Source organism: Equus przewalskii, chromosome 17, assembly GCF_037783145.1.
Source record: "Equus przewalskii isolate Varuska chromosome 17, EquPr2, whole genome shotgun sequence".
Classification (NCBI taxonomy): Eukaryota; Metazoa; Chordata; class Mammalia; order Perissodactyla; family Equidae; genus Equus; species Equus przewalskii.
Window position 1 is genome coordinate 33,456,813 of NC_091847.1, and position 19,803 is coordinate 33,476,615.

Below are 19,803 nucleotides of genomic sequence, written 5' to 3' on the forward strand. Positions count from 1 at the left end.
AACCACCCAGTTCAGGATGCCCGAGTGTAGCCAACACAACAGCAGTGGTTTGTGCCAAGAAATCCCTTAGGTTTATGACAACATACCATCATCACCATCATTCTAGGATAAAAATGACAACGCTAATATGAAAAAAAACCCGCTCTCTACTAACTAGTCAATAATGATTAAGACAAATAATGACCATACTTACTGGGGGGCATTGTGCAAGTTTATCAGCTGCCACCAGTTGAACGTTTAAGTGTTTACTTTGGGACTTTCCTCTAGATTTAATCAACCGCTGTAAAACCTAGTAGAAGAAGACATGAATCTGAGATACTGTCAACGAGCTGAAAAAAAACCCAAATAAACACGACCTTTTTGATAGCCTGTTTAGGCCTGAGTATTAACAGAGAGGACATATATGTATGACAAATCATATATATAATATGACATCATCCACTTACACTGGCTTTCAGTTATAGTGGATTTGATATGTTCATCCTATTCTCGCTCGCTCTATGTGAGGTCGTGGTGAGATCTTAGGTTTCTGCCCTAGATTTTACCCAGAGATTTCAAAGAGAGCCCTGCAAGAGTGGAGGAACTGATCTGTACCAGGTCATTTATGTCCAAATTCAGATGAGTAATATTTTGGTTCACTATCTCAATGTCAGATAAATATCAGAGTCATATATTTGGTCCTTTTTGTCACAGATAATTACTGGGGCATTCCAGTTTAATTTTACATTAATAAGACAATTTCATGATAGAAACCTAGGCAGAACATTTGCACTGGGTGTATTGCTATATATAAACCAGTGATATATCCATGTCTTTTGGGCACTGCTGTAACTGCGTTTTGCCATATACTCCCCTCTCCCTTAGATTTTTTTAAGCTGCAACAGGGCACTCCCCACAACAGTACTAGTCTGTGAGAATCTATGATACCTCAGCACATATGTCCACAAGAGTCCACATTCCTACACTTATGGACCTCATGGCAACTAGGGCAGGGGATGCAAGGGGCTGACATCTACTCCACTGCAATGAAGGTGTTTGAATCCCTTCAGCTCTAAGTCAAAGAGACCTCCAAGTGGTCAAGGGCAATTTCAGTCCATTCTAATGAATCCCAAAAGGTCCTGGTTTGGTCAGGATTCCTCAGCTCATCCTGCACAGAACCAGCACCTGAAGAGATGGAAGATCTGAGGACACTAGAAGGGTTGGGAAGGGCATAGCTTCTTTAGACATTCTCCACCTGTGAGAGGAGACTACTGTTCTGGTTGGAAGTTGAAGTGGCATTTAAGCACTAAAATGGACTCTTGGAGGCACTGAAAAGAAACTGATTATTTAGGTCATACTTTCCAAGATTATCTATTTCATATTAACTTTTTAGAACATCATCTCTTTTTAAAAAGGAAACAATGCCCAAATCAAAAGAGACCAATTTGAGGCTGTCTCACTTTTATTTTGATCTCCCCTCGTGGCATCAAGATACATGGCAAATACCCCATTGTGCTTAATGATGGAATAACTATCCCTGTAAGGATCCAACCTAAGCATAAATGTGAGGGTCTGTAATATTCCTGTAAGAGATTTTACACAGTGATGTCTGACTTTATATATGATACATACAGATACCTTCCTTGAACTCTGTACTTTCTCTACTGGGGAGAGAATATAGGTGATACAAGAATCAATATTACCCAAGAAACTTACCAAGATAGAACCTAAAGTCTCCGAAAAGCCAGATTTCACTTTTCCTCACCTTTCTTAACTCTTTGCTTCTATTATATTCTTGCATAACTGCCTGGTTGGGGTGGGGTCACAATAGTTTCTTGAAGGAATGGGCTATTCTTTACTTGCTATCTCAATTTCTAGAGTCTGTAACAACTGTAGGAACTCAAAACTGTGCTCATTAAAAGGGTTTCAACAAGACCTTCTCATTGCCCACTAATAAAAACGCACAGAGCAAAGAATATTTTTAAAAAAATGAGCTTCTAATCCTTAAGGCAGAAATGAGCTCATTACCTTTGGAGATGAGACTTTTACATGGACAATAATTGGTGCTAAGGAAGTCTTTATAAGTTGTGCTGGGTGATTGATGGTGTCTGCATCAAGAACGACCAGCTGCAAAGATCTTGCCAACTCAAAGATTCTTTCAATTTCACTTTGTACTTCCGCTAAAAGGAGAAGAAATAAAGAACAGGTCACGGTTATCTTTATTAATGAGTTCTTATATTTAAAAAATAGTACCCCTTTATGATATTTGTCTACACTGCAAAACAGAACATTTTGAATTTTCATGGTCCTATCTAACTTAAGATCTTTTCTAAAGAAAGAGAGATGTATTGAGTTTTGCACAAAATCAAACAGCTGGTGGAAAAAATTGAGATGGCTCTCTTGATTTGCTTCTTACACTCACTCTAATATTTAGCTATTTATATAGCTATGTTGTTTTTGATTGTGGCTTTGTTCTAAAGAACTTTTATTTTAGCTATGGAAGCTGAAACTACCTTTGAGGAAACAACTGAAATACATGTACAGAGCAACAGCACATGGAAAGCAAATCACACTGAAATATTTCCACCAATCAACAACTTACATATTAATATTTTGTGGATATGTTTAAAAAACTTCCCACAACTCATCTGTTTTGACTGATAGGCACATTTTGTATCCCTGGTTAAATATTCTGGGTCTACTCTTACAGTCAGCATATTACTAGGTTTTAAGTGAAGTATTAGGGCCAGTAGACTTGTTCTAAGGCATAATTATCTTCAGTATTTAAAAACAACAAAACTAAGACCAATTATATTAAAATGCTGCAATGCACTTCGATGCAAATCTATCTGGCTGGCTGTAATAGCCAAGTGACCCAAATCTGTTCAAATGAAAAAATCTAGTTATTTTCAATGTCTGAAGCAATCCAGTTATTTTTTAAGCAAAATAGATTACCTATAAAAACATAATATGGCTTTCTGAAATATAAAAAGCTTTTATATATATATTTTATAAATCACCTGACTTATTGGTTATGTCCAAAGTCTGAATTAGACTATTTAATTTTCAGAGAGATGCTTTTGTTTTGCATTTTACTTACTTTTGTTTTTGGCTGTACGTGTGACCTAACAATGTAATCCCATCCAAGTTACACAGAATAGACAAAGCTACCTAATTTAAATTGCTTCAAAGATGGCCTAGGAAAAAAGGTTACGTTGCTCTAAATATTCTCATTGGAAAGGGCTCGTACCAGAACCCCATGATTTCTCTTGCTTATCCAGCATGAATTCAAGTTCACGTCACCTACCAGAAAGCTCTCCCTTCCAGAACCAAACAGATTGACAGGGTATGTGGGATCATGAATGCTCAAGACTATCACGTAACTCTATTTTCTTGGGCATTGCATAGTAGTATAAAATTCTTATTTCCCACAAAATCACTGATGTTTAATGCATAATCTATATTAGAAGTAAGAATTTAAAGAGTCAACAAATCTACCATTTTTCATATTATCCAATACCAGTGAGCTGAAAGATTTCATGTTGCTTTAAAAGGTGACTAGCTTTCAAGATATCAATGTAAAGAATTTGGGCAATTAGCCTTATTTGCAAAATTCATCTAAAATCATATTCTACATTTCTTGGTAATAATAATATACCTCTCCCTTTTCTCTTGCATGTCAGAAAGTTAAAAAAAAATTTCTTATGAGAAAAGTTTGGAAAATAAAGAATATTTTTATTATAGTACATTTCAGCCTCAGGTTGTTGCGGTATGTCCTCCATTTGTTGTTTTCATTAAAACTGCCACTAGTTTAAGGGAGCGCCTAGCCAGCAATACACTAGAGCAGCAAGTCTATATTGCTTTAAGCTTCAAATCTGAAAACAATATTTTCTGAAATAGCAAAAAGGCAGTGACCCAGACTGGACTGCCCTTGTACAAAGAACCCTTGAGGCACTCTGAGTCTCTGCATAAGTAACTCAGAAATACCTGGGCCTTATTTACTCTGCACCAGCAATGAGGTAAGTGTGCTTTCTGACAGCTTCAGAGGGCAGGCACACCTACTGCTTAACCAACAGAAAACTCTTGGGCAATGAGAACTCTGGCATGAGCAGAGAGATGCTCGGGCACTGCAAACCAGGAGGCTGCAGAGGATCACACGAAATACTGGAGTGGGTTCAATATTTGAATAACATGCATATAGAATGCAGTAAGTAATTCAATGTGTGAGAAAGAGAAAGGCATATTTATCTACATAGCTCATTTTCTTAAGGGAAAACTTTAACACATCCAACAAGCTTGACTACCAGGCTGATTCTCAGAAGGGTTCCAGTGGAGGTTTCATCATGATCTTATTCCAGATAAACGGAGCTCTGAGAAGGCATGGACTATGATAGTGGAGGGATCTCAATGAACACTTCTATAACTTGACCACAACTAATCTGGACCAACTGCTCTCCAGCATCTCTGTCACTTGTGATCTTTCTTATATCTAAACGCTTAGACTACTTTAATGGCTCCCTAGAGCTCAAAGCAACATTTCCTAAAGTGTGTACCCTGCAACAGTAATCCCATAAGATATCTTATGGGAAGAAGGGGGTTTTCTGCAAGGGAAATACTGCATACTATAATGGTTTCTCTTGGAATTTCAAATGTGCATACCCTTTGTATTTTTATTTACTTATTTTTTTTGGTGAGGAAGATTGGCCCTGAACTAACATCTGCTGCCAATTTTCCTCTTTTTGCCTGAGGAAGATTGTCACTGAGCCAATCTTCCTCTATTTTGTAGGTGGGATGCCTCCACAGCATGCCTTGATAAGCAGTGTGTAGGTCCATGCTCAGGATCTGAACCCGTGAACCCCGGGCTGCCAAAGCACAGTGTACAAACTTAACCACCACACCACCAGGCCAGCCCCTACCCTTTGTATCTTAATGGCTCTAAGAAGTCTAGCACTGAAGCAACCTTCCAACCATTTAATTCATAATTTCCAAATTTATTTGACCATGGAAAACAATATGGATGTAACAACGATTAGCATCTTTTAAAATTAACATTTCATGGAATCTATTTTGAAGGTCTCTTCAGCAAGGCATACTAGAGCCCCAACACACTGGCCCCAATCTACTTTTTCAGTCTCTTCTCCTGTTGCCCTCAAACCATGCCTTCAACTCCCTTTCTCTAAGCATGTTATGCACAAACTACTTGTTTCTCAACAACACAATGTTTTTTTATATACCAATGCCTTTGTACATTCTTGTCCACCTTGAAGAACCAGTTTAAATATAACTTTTGTGAAGTCTTCTCAGATACCTCTTACTCTCTACCCTTCTTTCTTTACGCCCCTAGTACTTTGCCCCTAATTCCATTACCACACAGTATTTTAACCATCTGTCCTTTCTTTCTGTTTGCCCATGGGTAAGATCCTTTGTCATAGTTGTGTTTGTACTTCCTAAGTCTGGCATAATGCATGGCACGTAACAAGGGTTCAATAAACATTTGTAAAGGGATCTACAAAAGGCAGGCAAATGGACATAAGTGGCTCCCATAATGGTTATAATAATAGATTGCCATTGAATTAACCCCAGTAGCTGTGGGTACATGAAGTTACAGAGTAAAGGGGAAAACCAGTGAACTGACATCTACCTTGTTTCTTCCTCGATGTTTATACTAACCCCACCCCATCCACCCCACTGACTTTGACAACAGGTGACTAGATTTTACAGAATGACTTCAAAGAATATCCATGAAACCCTTGGCTGGGGCAGACTGAAATCACGCAACGTAGCTTATCTTTTAAGCGTCCTTTAGCCTCTCATTATACATCAGAGGAAGGAGTGGTTAAAAGCCAAAGGCATTGTGAGGAATGAGAAGAAGGGTGAAAGACAGGAGAACAGAGAACAAATGCTTGTTGAGAAATCTTCAATCTAACTTGGCATCATTGTCACCCATGATATTTGACTTTAGTCAGTTACCTAATCTGATTCACTATCACCAACTCTGCCATTCTCTCTTCCTCAAAGTCAAGACACTGTGCCTTTAAAAGTGTTTCACTCTGTATGTGGAAGGCTTAAATACAGGACTAAAGAAGGAACCACTGACGTCTGGAATCTTGCCCTCACAAGAGCTGACAACTGTTCCATTTGGTATGCTCAGCATTCTTTAACAAAGCAACCATCCAGCAAATATTTATTGAGCTATTACCATGTGCCAATCCCGTGCCAAGAATATACAGATGATACTTTCTGGCCTCTTTCCAACCTGCACAATTCTTGGCTCCGGGTCAAGGCACAGCCTTCAATGGATTCTTGATGGGATGTTTGGGCATGCACTCTATCTTGGAAACCCTAATTTTTTTTTAGTTTTCTATCATCTATAGAGCTCATTTCAGTAGATTAAACAAATGTAGTGGCATAGAAGAGCCCTATCTTTCCTACTCTGCCCATGAGGAAGAGGGAAGTAAAACAAGTTGCCCTCAGAATGTGAATGCAGAACAGACTCCTGGAAAGTTATAAGTGGACTCCACCACTCTTGGCAATCACGGAGACCCCAAGCAGGCTTTTGAGATGAACGTTGTGATTCCCCAGCACCAGGGACTCACGTCTGTGGATGGTGATTTCATCTTCCACAGTCCTGCTCATATACGGCTTGATGGAGTTAATCACATACAGTGTTTTTCTTTCTCCATCTTGGTGAATTTTAGGATCAGACTGGTACTCCACGAAAGATATGCTTAAACTCCCTGCATATTATTAACAGTGGTTGCTATTTCCACTTAAAGGATGTGACTATTCTGGGTACTACCAGCTAGCAGCAGAAGCAACACTAAAAACACCGTTATCTAGCTTTCTTCTAAGGCTCTGAGAAGGCTGAACATCTCATTTCCTGTCATGTCAGCTGTGACTCAGGTGTGACAGATATCATCAGCCTCATTGAGAAGTTTGGGCAAAGCTGAGAAGAGTGGTTTCACGTGGTTAGGCAGAACAGCCTAGGAGAGCCCATTGAGGAGTCTTCCCACCAGACTACTAATTAGCTAGCTGACTAGAGGTGAGAATGAGAAGATTCTGGCTGCTGCAGGACTCTGCTCCCTTCTTTTCCATGGCTTGCATTTTCTTCAGTTAATCAGTGCATCCCTACTCAGAATGGGGAGCAAACTGGAAAAGAAATTCACAAACACAATGTGGCATGAAAGCGCAGCTTGGAGAAGCATCCCATGTGAACATCTTACCTAAGCTGGACCGAGTGTTCGAACGTTCAATTATTGCTCTCTTGCTTGGATTATTTAGGACAGACCTCTTAGCAAGAGAAATGTCAGCCGTCACTCTCGTTATTGATATCCTACGAATAGGAACACAGAACAGTACAAGCCAGTAAAAATGTTATGGGGCCCTCCGAGTGATTTATAACCACAGTACTTAATAACCACTTTACATACTACAGTGCAACCACGGTATAATAAACATTGGCCACAAGTATTTTAAACAGGTTTTGGCTAGAATCAAAACATAAGCAGAGCAGAACGGAGGAAGGTTTTGGCTACTTAGCAAAAAACTACTCCAGTAAAAGTGCGGTTCTTCCTCCACTATTGTCTGCCTCGTCGACTTCTCTTTATAATGCACACCATACGAGGAGAGAATCAAAACACATGAATAATCCATGCTCTTTCTAGGAAGCAGCAATACAATTTCCCCTCAATTCACAGTTGATTTGCTCTTGATCAAGACCTTCAGGAACTACAAATGCTCTGCCCTGGCATATCAACGCTGCTGGTCAAAGGGGCAAATACTTTTCATTTTGATCATCAAAGACAATCAGCCAGTTGGTAGCTATGTTGCATTCCTGGTGCTCAATAGTTAATTCATGATACATTGAAGCATTTCTCTGCAGGCCCAAAGGAATGTTTCATATCTAAGAATATGAAAAATATTTCTTTTCTGCAGGCATGAGATTCTTCAGCTTATTTGCATATGACTTTGAATGCATATGGTGGGCCATCCTAAGACACTACCATTGAGGGCAATGTGAGGATTGTGCCAGGATTTTGATAAGTTAGAATGTATCCTACAGTCATGCAAGAGAAGAATAAAGCAAAGACTGCAAATAAATGAAGAGGGGGTCTATTTGCATATGATTTATCAAATGATAATCTCTGAAATTTACAACTTTAAAATTATTTTAAACTAGGATTGCTCAACTTCAGATTATTATCTACCCATAGAACGCAAAGAATGCCTCTCTAAGCAGTTACTGCCACCACGGGCCTTTCTCCATTCTTATCCTCAGAGCCTGGCAGAGTTCCAGAAAGGAGACAAGGAAAGTAGTGCCCCTTCCTTTTTATACACAGTGCACCCATTCTCCATCATTTTCAAACTCCTTTAGGGGTTGGAGCACGAAAGAAGTAGCATGATTAACAATTATTGAGTCATATGCCATCTCGCACCTGTTTTGGAACAATACTGTCAGCACTCTCAGGAGACTCTTCATCTGACTTGAGTAACCTGAAGCCTTGGGGAGACAAATGTTGGAAATGGCTTCTTTAAAGCAACAGGCTGTACAAAAGTTCTGGTACCATTTTCAAACATAGTACTCCTTTGCTTGTATCATTGGATTGTATTTACAAGTTGTAGATGGTCAGGAAGTTTTAAAATTTTAAATATTTTAGAGTTTTTAGGCCCTAATAAATTATTTGAGGCATCTTCAAATTGTCTTCTGCAGAAACCAAGAGTTTTGTGAAATACCTCAGGGGCCACTGAGAACCATAAAGGAGGCTGAGTTGGCGGGGCTCCAGCGTTCCCACCCTCAATACCAGGCAAACACCTCTGCATTTCTGTTTTCTACATTGGGGGCTTTAAATATGATTTCAGTGTAAAAAGGTGTTCAACTGCTAAAAGACATTAGAAAATACTGGTCAAGTACAACTTCTTCATTTTACCAAGAAGAAAACTGAGATGCAGAGACGAAGTTCCACTTGGTTAGAGACTAAAAAGGTCTAAAAACCAGGCACCCAGCAGCAGGCCAGTCACTTAGCCATGGGACTCATTAAATCTCTTCCCGTTTCAGCTTTCTTCTCCAGCAACCTCAAATCTCCAGATACCAGCCGAATCACCCAGCACAGACGCAGTCAGGGGATCCTGGCCATGCGCTGAGAGATGGTCAGGGTTTAAATCAGGTTAAAGTCTGGTGAAACCCACATCTGAGTCTCCATTACTCAGTTGGCTGCTGCAACTGGAGGCATGAAACCTCACAGGCACTCCTACAGCTCCTTCTATTTACAGAACGGGGTTTGCTTGTTTATTTTTGTATTTCTGGGTTTCTTGTTTGTTTGTTGTTTTAAGAATGGAGTTGCTAGATAGAAACATACAGTCAAGTTCCAGAGCAATTCAAATATATGACTGGCAACAAGTGGGTTGGTTTAGGGAGAAAATTCAACTCTCTAGAACAATGACTTTTGGAGGTCCCCCAAATTATATTCTGGTTAAGTGAAAATCAAATTTTCTAGTTCTATACAAGCCAAATAGTGACCCTTGGGTCTTAAAATTTGACGAGATCACCAATAGATGCACACTCTCATTTTTTCTGGGTTATAAACATAGTTTTACAAAGCCATTTTCAAACACCTCCAAAGTTTTACAAAACAGTAACACACACAAAAACAGAAAAAACTGCTTCATATATTCTAAAAACAGGAAAAGGTATGGACAATTGTTTTCTTGTTTTATTCATCAATAGAATACAAGTTAAATTGTTAATACAAGTTATTTCTTTTTCTTTTGTTTTTTTCCGTGTGTGTGTGTGTGTGTGTGTGTGAGAGAGAGGAAGATTGGCCCTGAGCTAACACCTGTGCCAGTCTTCCTCTATTTTGTATGTGGGATGCCACCACAACATGGCTTGACAAGCGGTGGTAGGTCCACGCCTGGGATCTGAACCTGCGAACCCCAGGCCACTGAAGCAGAGCTCACGAACTTAACCACTGTGCCACTGGGCCAGCCCCAGTATAAGTTATTTCTTAATAAAAATGCATAAAAATGAAGGAGTTCAGGAGAAAACAGACACAGCCTAGAACCTTTCAATAAGACAGAGCAAGAGTTTCTATTTTCTATGCAAAGATGCTTACTATTATCAAAATCAGACACCAAATCCAAACTTGATTTTTTGTAAAAGATTCACCAGCAATGTAATCACCTTCACCATTAAATGCTATCTAGTTTTTAAAACTTTTTTTTTTTTTACTTAAAGTGATATCCTTTTTTTCTTGACACACTCATATACTCTAGTGGTATATCACTCATAGCTCTTATCTTCCAGGTGTCTTGTTTGATATATGTCTCTAAAAAGTTCTCTTGGAAACCTTTCTGTGACATAGGGTCAGCAGTTACTGACCAGCAGATAAAAGGCCAGTGGAAGTTCACTCCCCTAGCAGACTGCAAATGTCACTGAAAACTAGCAAAAATCATTCTCTAAATCTAGTAAATTTGAATCCCAACTGTTGCTTATTTCCGTTTTGGAATTTATCATGATTGCTACAATCCATCATGAGCTATGAGTATTAGTTTATGAGTATATTATTAGCTATGAGTATTCCACGATTTTCTATGGAATGATATTACTTTTGGTTACAACACATTCATTCAAAAATAATTAGGGGCCGGTCCTGTGGCTGAGTGGTTAGGTTCACATGTTCCACTGCAGTGGCCCAGGGTTTCACTGGTTCGGAACCTGGGCGAGGATATGGCACCACTTGTCAGGCCACATTGAGGCAGCATCCCACATGCCACAACTAGAAGGACCCACAACTGAAATATACAACTATGTACTGGGAGGATTTGGGGAGAAAAAGGAAAAAAAAGACTGGCAACAGTTGTTAGCTCAGGTGCCAATCTTTAAAAAAATAATAATAATAATTAGTATTTCCACCTTGGTAATGGAACAGGCATAAGATCCTTCCATACTCTATCCTTGCTGCATCTAATATGCAGCCCTGTTAGTATGTTAATTTTTTTTAAAAGTCCTGGTATTCATGGACAAAAGTGTTCCAAAGAACAAACAGTGCACTGTCAAGAGAACAGAGAGGGAAGGTCTAGGTAGACCTGAGTATTCTTCCTGGATCTTTCTCTTGCTGGTTGTGTGACCATGGACCAGGCATGCCATCATTTGAGCCTCAGTATCTTAATCAATAAAATGGTGACAGTAGCTTTGCCAAACTATTTCCCAGGATTGTCATAGGACCAAACAAGGTAATATATAAAAGTGCTTTCTTAAATATTCATACTTCTCTATGCTGATATGCATACATATAATATATACAAGACAAACAATTATTAGAGATTTGAAGACTCGAAGGAGACAGTTTCTTTATATCCTGTCCTCCAAGGTTAGCAGTGTACCATGAACTCCTCTATCCTCCAGAGTCTGTGGAATTTATGTATACTTTGAGAGTGGGAGGATCAGGTCAGACATGTTGTAATAAAAACCTACTAATTTAAATATTGTGTTTGGCTTTAAAGTGTTCAATTAATTATCTCCAGTGTTTGAGTGTCCACTAATGGATCTGCACTTGAATAGAGAATAGGAGGAGATGATGAGAATGAGATTGAGGATGAAACAGAAGACACTGTGTTGTTCTTTTCCATTTGTTGACTGCAATTACAAGCTGTTTTCATTTTTCCATGGCTGGCTGCTTTGTGATAGCATCAATTGTTCCTATTTCCTTTTATAAATAAATACTACCTCTTTGAGTCTCCCTAAGTTGTATTCTCAGCCTCTTGTCTTCAAATTCTTTCTCAAACTGTTTTTTTTCTTTCAGTGTTCCTTGGCTTATAGCTTCCTTTAGCTTCAGATTCTCTCTGTATAGGTTACAGGGTGTTCATTTAAGATATTTGGCCATGATCATGTCAGTTACCAAGCATCTGATAACTGCCATAGAGCTGACCTGATCCAGTTGTCAAAAAGCCTAAAGTAACAACTTTGTTGGGATTTGAAATGATTAGCATAGGTCAACAAATTGCACTTGGTTTGACTGCTTGCTGCTCAGCCTCTGAATGGTAGATTCAACCAGCTGAGCAAACCTTATCCGAAAGGATGATCCCCTTTGAATGTCTGTGGTGTGAAACGAAGAGAGAAAAGCTCCATGCCATTGTGCACTCGCTGTGTCCTCGCCAGGCTGGTGCCATTGTAGCAGCTTGTTAGGGTCACTCAGTTTATGAGCTGTGCACTGGAATTGTCTCTACATGTGGATAGCCACGTGTAGTGGCTATCCAGGGGTCCCTCAGAACTATTTAGTACTGTGCTTTTCATGTTTCTTACATGAATTATAGTTAGGCCCTACAATAGCATTTATAGCAATAAAATTGTATAATAAGTAGCTCTAAACTGACTCAAATCATTTCTAAGGTATCATTAAAAAGCAAGCATATGATTCTGTAATAGTCCAACCTCAGTCCAATTTTTTGAATTATTTTTTAACCAAGATCTGAAAAGCAATATTAAAGAAGAGAGCCTCTTAGCCAATGGATCTCTTTTTCTCCATTTCTGAAAAATAATAAGACTTATTCCTGACTATTTTGTCTAACCTACTGCATTCATAGCCAATGAAACAGTGAGTAGGTTTCCATTAGAACATACTGTTTATGCTGTATCGCTGTGCTAAAGCCTTCTGTGTAATTGTTCTCTTGGCTGGTTTCAATTAAAGACTATTTGTTGTTTTCTTCCCTTTTATTAATTGGTAAAACATAATACAGCAGATTGTCATGGCTCAAAATGTAAGGATATTCCCCACACAGCAGACGTGTCAGTCAGTGAGAAGGTACAAACAAATTTCTTCTTCCTTATCAAAGTCTCCACATACGTGTGACCAATGAGTTCATTATTGTTTTTGCTGCTGCACTGGCCTCTTATTATTTGAAAGATACTCCCACTCTCCTAATCCCACCTTTAACATCTGTCTTTCTTCAACTCTGCTGTACATCAGATCTCACCGTGGCTGAGTCTCCTTCTCCAGCTATTTCTTTTGCTGCTGCTGTATTCTTCTTCATATCTCTAGAGCCTCTGCTGTGCCACTAGACCCCACGGAACAACTGGCATTGAAATTTTAATTCTATTTCTACTAAAACCATCTTCAATAGTGTGTGTAAGCGCTTAATGCAGCCAACTCTACCTGACTAAAGACAAATCTCTGATGTTACAATTAAGTGCATTTCCTCTTTCTGGGCCTGAGGATTGAAGAAGAACCTCAGATTCTTCTTCTTTTTTTTTTTCTTTTTGCTGAGGAAGATTTGCTCTGAGCTAACATCTGTTGCCAATTTTCCTCTTTTTGTATGTGAGCCACCACCACAGCATGGCCACCAATGAGTGGTGTAGGTCTGCGCCCGGGAACTGAACCCAGGCCACCAAAGCAAAGCATGCTGAACTTAACCACTGGGCCACCAGGGCTGGCCCAGATTCTTGATTATTGAAAGCAGTAATTAAGTCACTCACTTTCTCTTTGCTAAATTATAATAATTCCTTTCTTCCTTTCCATAGGTCCTACCTTTCCAACCTTCAATAGCATTGTTATTTATAAAGATGTTATGTGGAGACCAAAACAATCTAACACAAACTTAGCCTGAATTATGGGATGGGATTTATTTAGCTCACAGGCTTTTATGGGGCCATAGGATGAGGTACTGCTCAGAACTTCCTTAGGTAAAGGCAGCACAGGTTAAAAGCATGTGACTCCAAGCATAGCTGAAGGAAGTGTGCATGTGCAACCAAGAACACACAAAACTGAGCTATGCATGTTAGCTGCCTCCAACCCATGGAGAGCCCATGTCATCAGGGGGCAGGACCAAGACCAATACCATTAAGTTAAAGCCAGAGTTCAGCTGTTTCTTGGTAATGCTTTTTTAGGAAGCAAATTCCCAATAACCAGAAGTTTGCAAACAAAAGCAGGTCATCTATCTCTTTGTGGTTGTTGAAGAAAAGAGACTACAATAAAAGAACTTTCACATTTCCTTCCAACTCCAACATTCTAGTATTCACTGCTTTCCACTCGTTTTCTTTGAAACTATTCATTCTCTGCCTATTGTCTCTAAAAAAGAGGGGAATAGGATAAACCCGTGGCTTTCTTATTAAGTCCTTTTCGTCCACTAGATCAATGTGACAGAGACTGTTATTAGTTCAACAAAATCTATTTCCTCTTCCTCCTGGGTGCATAGCTAGACTGTATTTCCCAGCCTCCTTTGCAATTAGGCATGGCCACATGACCAGGTTCTAACCAATGAAATGTGAGAATTGACGTGTGTCAGTTCTAGGCAGGCATGCTCCTCACCCCAACAGCTGACTGGAGAGACCGCCCTCAGCCCAAGGGCCCCAAAGGATGGATGGAACAAACTTTCTGCCCAATCTTCCTCTGCCTCCACTCTCCCCCCACTTCCAGCTGAGGAACACCTGCCTCAGACTGTTAAATGAGCAACAAAATCTCCCATTGTGTTTGAATCATTATACATCTTTAGCTCTATCTATTAAGGTGGCTTGGCCTATACTAATGTACTTAGCAATTCACATAATGACACTGAGGTATTCGGATTTCTTGAACTAAAATCTCAGTTTACTTTTTTGTGTATAGTACCAGTAACTAATGAATATTTTTAACACAATTATCCAGAAGGCTTTTCTTTTGACAAATATATACAATTTATACTTAAAGCACCATGTTTGCTTTTGTTTTTTTTTTTTTTTGGCTGAGGAAGATTAGCCCTGAGCTAACATCTGTGCCAATCCTCCTCCTATGTGGGTCACTGCCACAGCATGGCTGATGAGTGGTGTAGGTCTGTGCCTGGGATGCAAACCTACAAACACAGGATGCCAAAGCAGAGATCGCCAAACTTAACCACTACACTACGGAGCTGGCCCCTTGCGCTTGCTTTTTTTCTTAAAATATCCTATTTATTAAAGTCTATTTCAAGATATTTTTTAAATACTTAAATATCTGGTAAGTTAGATCCATTTACCCATACTTCTCAATACACACTATTTAAGTTTTCTTCATTTCTCGTAAGTCTTCCAGTATTTGCATGAGGCTATTTCTACATGGAGCGTATTCTGCATTGTGAAAGAGCTTAGTACTTACTATTGAGTCAATATGGACTTTTCACCATTTCTCTAAAAAACCCAGAAACTTTTTCTAGACATTTTTCACAAAACTTAAACGGTAAAATTATCTGATGGCTAAAGACTGGGCCATATTGATAATGGGTCATATAGGATACACACAAAACAGATAATAAAATAACAAGGTAATTTCTAATAAGACAATCCAGAATTAAACATCCAAAGAAGTACTGTTCCCTACAAAATAGTCACTTTGGGAGGCTTATGATGAAAACACTTCTTTTTTTTTTTTTTAAAGATTGGCACCTGTGCTAACATCTGTTGCCAATCTTCTTTTTTTTTTCCCTTCTTCTTCTTCTCCCCAAAACCCCCAGTACATAGTTGCATACTCTAGCTGTGAGTGCCTCTGGTTGTGCTACGTGGGATGCCGCCTCAGCATGGCCTGACAAGCGGTGCCATGTCCGTGCCCAGGATACGAACCAGTGAAACCCTGGGCTGCTGAAGCAGAGTGCGCAAACTTAACCACTCAACCACCAGGCCAGCCCCTAAAACACTTCTTGCGGTACTCTTCTTTTCAGGAAGTTCAGTCCTTTATATTCATGACTTCATATGACACACACGTGTACACACGCATGCACAATTCCCAAATGATATTACCTAACTTGACCAGTGAGCCACCATATTTATCAGAAATGTTCTATGTTTTAATCAAATTTTTCATAAAAATAAGTTGGTATGAATCTACTACCAAGTGAGAAAATAAAGACAAACACATACATTTAAATAAAACAAATGCATTCCTTTTCTTCTCAAGGTCCTTTTTCCCTTGGGGATTCAATGCTATATTGGCAGAGCCCTCTCAGCATGTTCTGCCCTGAATACTGAGTTAACTTTTAATTAGAGAACTTCTGCAATTGCTGGAAACACAGATCCACAAGTCAATATATCATACATGTTCAGTTAAAAGAAAATAAAAATACAAAAACATCTGTAAGTCTCACCTCCCATCAAACCTGTGCTTCAGGAAATCAAAGAGGGCTTTCTGCATCATGTCTGTTACCTTCGCAGAGGTGAGGAAAAAAGAATGAGGCAAACACAGAGAGAGAAAGAGAGAGAGAAGTCAAAAGTGAGAGAGGTGGAGGGGAGGGGCAGCATGCCTGAGGAGAGACCTTATCACAGCCAGTGGCCTCCGAGGGGTAGGTTATTGCGGACGGCGGTTTTCATGCTGAACCACCTGCAGTTTCTAAATCTTCTCCCTTGGTTCTCTTTCAGAGTGTTGAGAAACAAACCAGCAGTGTTCACCAGACCCAAGGCAAATCCCCTTCCCTTATCGGGGGACAGAAATGCCTCCAGGAGACCACATAGGCTGGCTTTGTGCACAAGTGCTGCCTGTCCTTGGCATGCCTAAGGGGTGCTTGCCTCCGGTGAGGAGTAGCTAGAGGCCCTGAGGCCAGCCCTGGGCTCAGCCATCCTGCTGGTCTGCGTGTGTTGATGGAGAGCCTCCTGCCCAGGTCTAGATTTCTGTAGACCACTCTCCTGCTCGTTCCTTTGACACTCCCCACTGAGAGGGGGCCGGCAGGACATGGGATTCTTAGACCTGCCTCAAAGGGACTCATTCATTCATTCAACGAATGTGTACTGAGTGCCTGCTCTGTGCCAGACATTGTCCTAGCTCAGCAGGAACAGTGCCCTGGAGGCTGCCCACCTTTATGTTTTAATGTCCCCTCCCACCTATTCTTATCTATACCAGCACAAAGTCAAAATGGCAACATCTGAAATGTAATACATCTAACTCTTCACTGTTTTCCATCTTACTTGGTATTGTTTAGTTAATCTCTGAAGAAGTTCACTAACATTTTTAGTGAAGTTTTTTTTTTCCTTCTATATGTCCTTTACAATAAGTAAGCAGAGAAATATTTGGTGGAATTTGCCATTGTCTTGAGCACCCAGCAAGGTGAGATTTTTTTGGTGCTTTGAGGGTTTGGGTATGCTGGCAGATTGCTCATACATTCCCTTGTGCTGTTTATACTCTATTATTTATAATAATAATGGGAACGGTTGAGACAAAGTCTTTTTCTTTGAATTTAATGCAGAGCAAAGCTTTGACCAGAACTTTCCATTACAAATGTTTTGAGGGAGCTATTTCTAAACAATGTAATACATAAAAGATGAGGAGCGTGCCCGAGAGGGAAGAAAAAGCAACAGTCACGTAAGCCCCACAGTGTACCACCCGCCTTCACACGGTGAGAATTGGCTTCCATTGGTACCTATATGTAGGCAGACCCTGGAGGAGCAAGCTCCAAATGGCTGTCTCCTGGGTTCTTGATCAAGAACTGAAGTGTAACAAACTGATAATTGTACCTCATAACCCTTCAGTGACGGCCCCACTAACACCACCGGACGCATGGATGGCACAACGTCATAAGGAGGAATGTGCTCCGTCTGAAAAAGACGATTGGACACGCGTGACAAGGTAAGCATAAGCAGACCTCTTCAACAGCCACAACATTCATAATTTTCCGGTCAAACGAGAAATGATTACTACAGGTCCCCACCAGGAGGCTCATCCCTTATTTGATAACCATTTGTCACTGAAATGGAGCATTGCAAGCACATATGGATAAGAACCTTCACAGTAGATTTAAAAAGGAAACACAACTTACCACTTTTTGCTTCTGTTTTGCTAAAAGACAACAATGAGAGCCATATCAAAATATGTAATCTCTGTAAATGATAGTACATGATTTTAAAAGATGGAAGAATGGACCAATTTGTCCCTGTGATTCTCATCATTCCACTATCACCCACTCTGCAGGGCGCTAATCTATTATTTTATTCTGGGAAGGCCAATTTTGAAGACAAATGAAAAAACAGACGACTCCCTCCCTGTATGAATGACCTTATATTCTGATTTCATGTTGGGGGGGAGGACTTCATAACAACATTGGAAGTTCTGGGCCAGTCATGGGCCATGGGTTGTTCCCCTGCTGGACACAGCGTACAGTGTGGCTGAGAACAACTCGGACACACAAAATTTGACAAAAGGAATCTTAGACTAACAACCTGGGTAAAAATGATCATCACCTCCCCTCAATCACTAGTTATTTTTGGATTTGTACTTTTGGTGAACAATGAGAAAATTTTGCAGTCTTTTGTGTATTCTTAAGTCTTTTCGCCTACTTTCCAGGATATTGACAAATTTTTCCTAATATGTTGTTCTTAATTTCCAATAAGTTTATAACCAGTTATTCCTATTCTTTCTTGTTTGTAATCTTTAAAAGCTGCAATGACCTGAATGTCCAATAAGTGGATGAGGTAAAATATACTCAGTATCTGATTAAAGTGGTTTTGTGGTCATCCATGCAAGTTGGGTCCATTTGGGGGGCAACCCAGAGACCTAGTTTGGTCAGGAGCCCCAGAGATCAGGAAGGATTCACATGAACAAGGACCCAGATACTCAGAACTGCTCCAGAACCAATCCAGTTTTCTGCAGTTATGGTTGGCCAGGACAGACCTTGGACTTATCATTCTGAATTGGTAATAGTGTATGCCCTAACACAGCATCAATTTGGGGCCAGGATGAAATCAGCCTATAGGAATCAGGGAGTGCGGTGGAAGAAAAATTCCTTCTTGAATACCTCCATAATTTCCAAATGCACAATAACTCCCCATGGGGCCACCACCGTCCCTTCATTACCATTAATTCCAGGGCTCAGTTATATGCTGTCCAAATAGAAATGAGGTCATCCGGGTCCAACCTCATTCTCTGTTTCAACCCTGCCAATATCCACAGCCCAGGCTGTACCAACATATCCTAAAGTTTCCCATGGAGACTAGAATAGAGCATTTTCTTGAGAGTCTATAACTTTTTGTTTCTTTTTAATTGGCCCTCACCATCTTAAAGTCTGTTGGGTTCTGGGGTAAAATACTGAACTTGCTTCAGACTGGTTTACACAATGGACAGTTACTGCCTCTGGGGGGTAAAATAAGATTTTTCAAAATTAGATTATAATAATCAGAATTTTTAGTATCACAAGTACCCTTTAAATCTAATCAAATTACTATCAAAAGCAAATAAGCAATGAAATACTATGTAGAAGAATCTTTAAATCAACCCTTTAAACTGTTTCCAAATTAGTAAAAATACTTTCATGTATGTTCAGATACTAAAACGGAATACATTCCATTAAGAGGAGTTTCCCTAAAACCCTCACCTGTTGATGTGGGTGTTGCTCGAAATGTCCCTGATACCATTTCTCCAAGACTTGAAGAAGAATTCCCACTGGATTTCCTAGGATATAGAAAAGGAACTTAAGATTCATTCTCCGGATTCCTTGAAAATAGAACTTGAGAGTACAAAGCTTTCTTTGGCCTTAATCCTACTAATAATTCAAAACACACTAAATCCTGCTATAAAGAAGAACTTCAAGAATCTGTCCAAATGTTTTCTTAGACTTCATTTCTCAGAGAAAATGGGGAACTAAGTAGGACATGCAAATGCATTGCAAAAGTCTCTCTCCAAGTTATTCAATGAAGAAATCAGACAAGAGAATCACTGACAGGCATATTCTTGTGAACTGCACGCTTAGCTAACACCAGTCACCGATGCACCAGTCAGATGTCAAACATAGCTCAAAACAAGCAGTAAGACCCAGAAGATGAGTTTCTTCTTAAAAGTGATTATGTGAGGGTCAGAATTAAAAACAGACAGTAAAGATTTGGTCGCAAATAATATTATTTGT

The 19,803-nt window shown here is 39.7% G+C and overlaps 1 protein-coding gene across 12 annotated transcripts in view; it reads right to left on the bottom strand.

Annotated features, from left to right (window-relative positions):
* Nucleotides 1-19,803, bottom strand: part of CACNB4 (calcium voltage-gated channel auxiliary subunit beta 4) — a 241,374-nt gene that overhangs the window by 18,206 nt on the left and 203,365 nt on the right. For 9 of the 12 annotated variants that reach the window (XM_070579765.1, XM_070579772.1, XM_070579766.1 and 6 more), the window contains 7 exons: nucleotides 19,276-19,352; nucleotides 17,725-17,744; nucleotides 17,423-17,503; nucleotides 16,063-16,121; nucleotides 7,203-7,312; nucleotides 2,008-2,159; nucleotides 194-289 (listed from right to left, as the gene is read on the bottom strand). In XM_070579765.1, the coding sequence (XP_070435866.1) occupies nucleotides 194-289; nucleotides 2,008-2,159; nucleotides 7,203-7,312; nucleotides 16,063-16,121; nucleotides 17,423-17,503; nucleotides 17,725-17,744; nucleotides 19,276-19,352 (595 nt within the window). The remainder of the gene's footprint in view (nucleotides 1-193; nucleotides 290-2,007; nucleotides 2,160-7,202; nucleotides 7,313-16,062; nucleotides 16,122-17,422; nucleotides 17,504-17,724; nucleotides 17,745-19,275; nucleotides 19,353-19,803) is intronic. The other 3 variants (XM_070579775.1, XM_070579774.1, XM_070579776.1) reach the window with 1 other exon arrangement.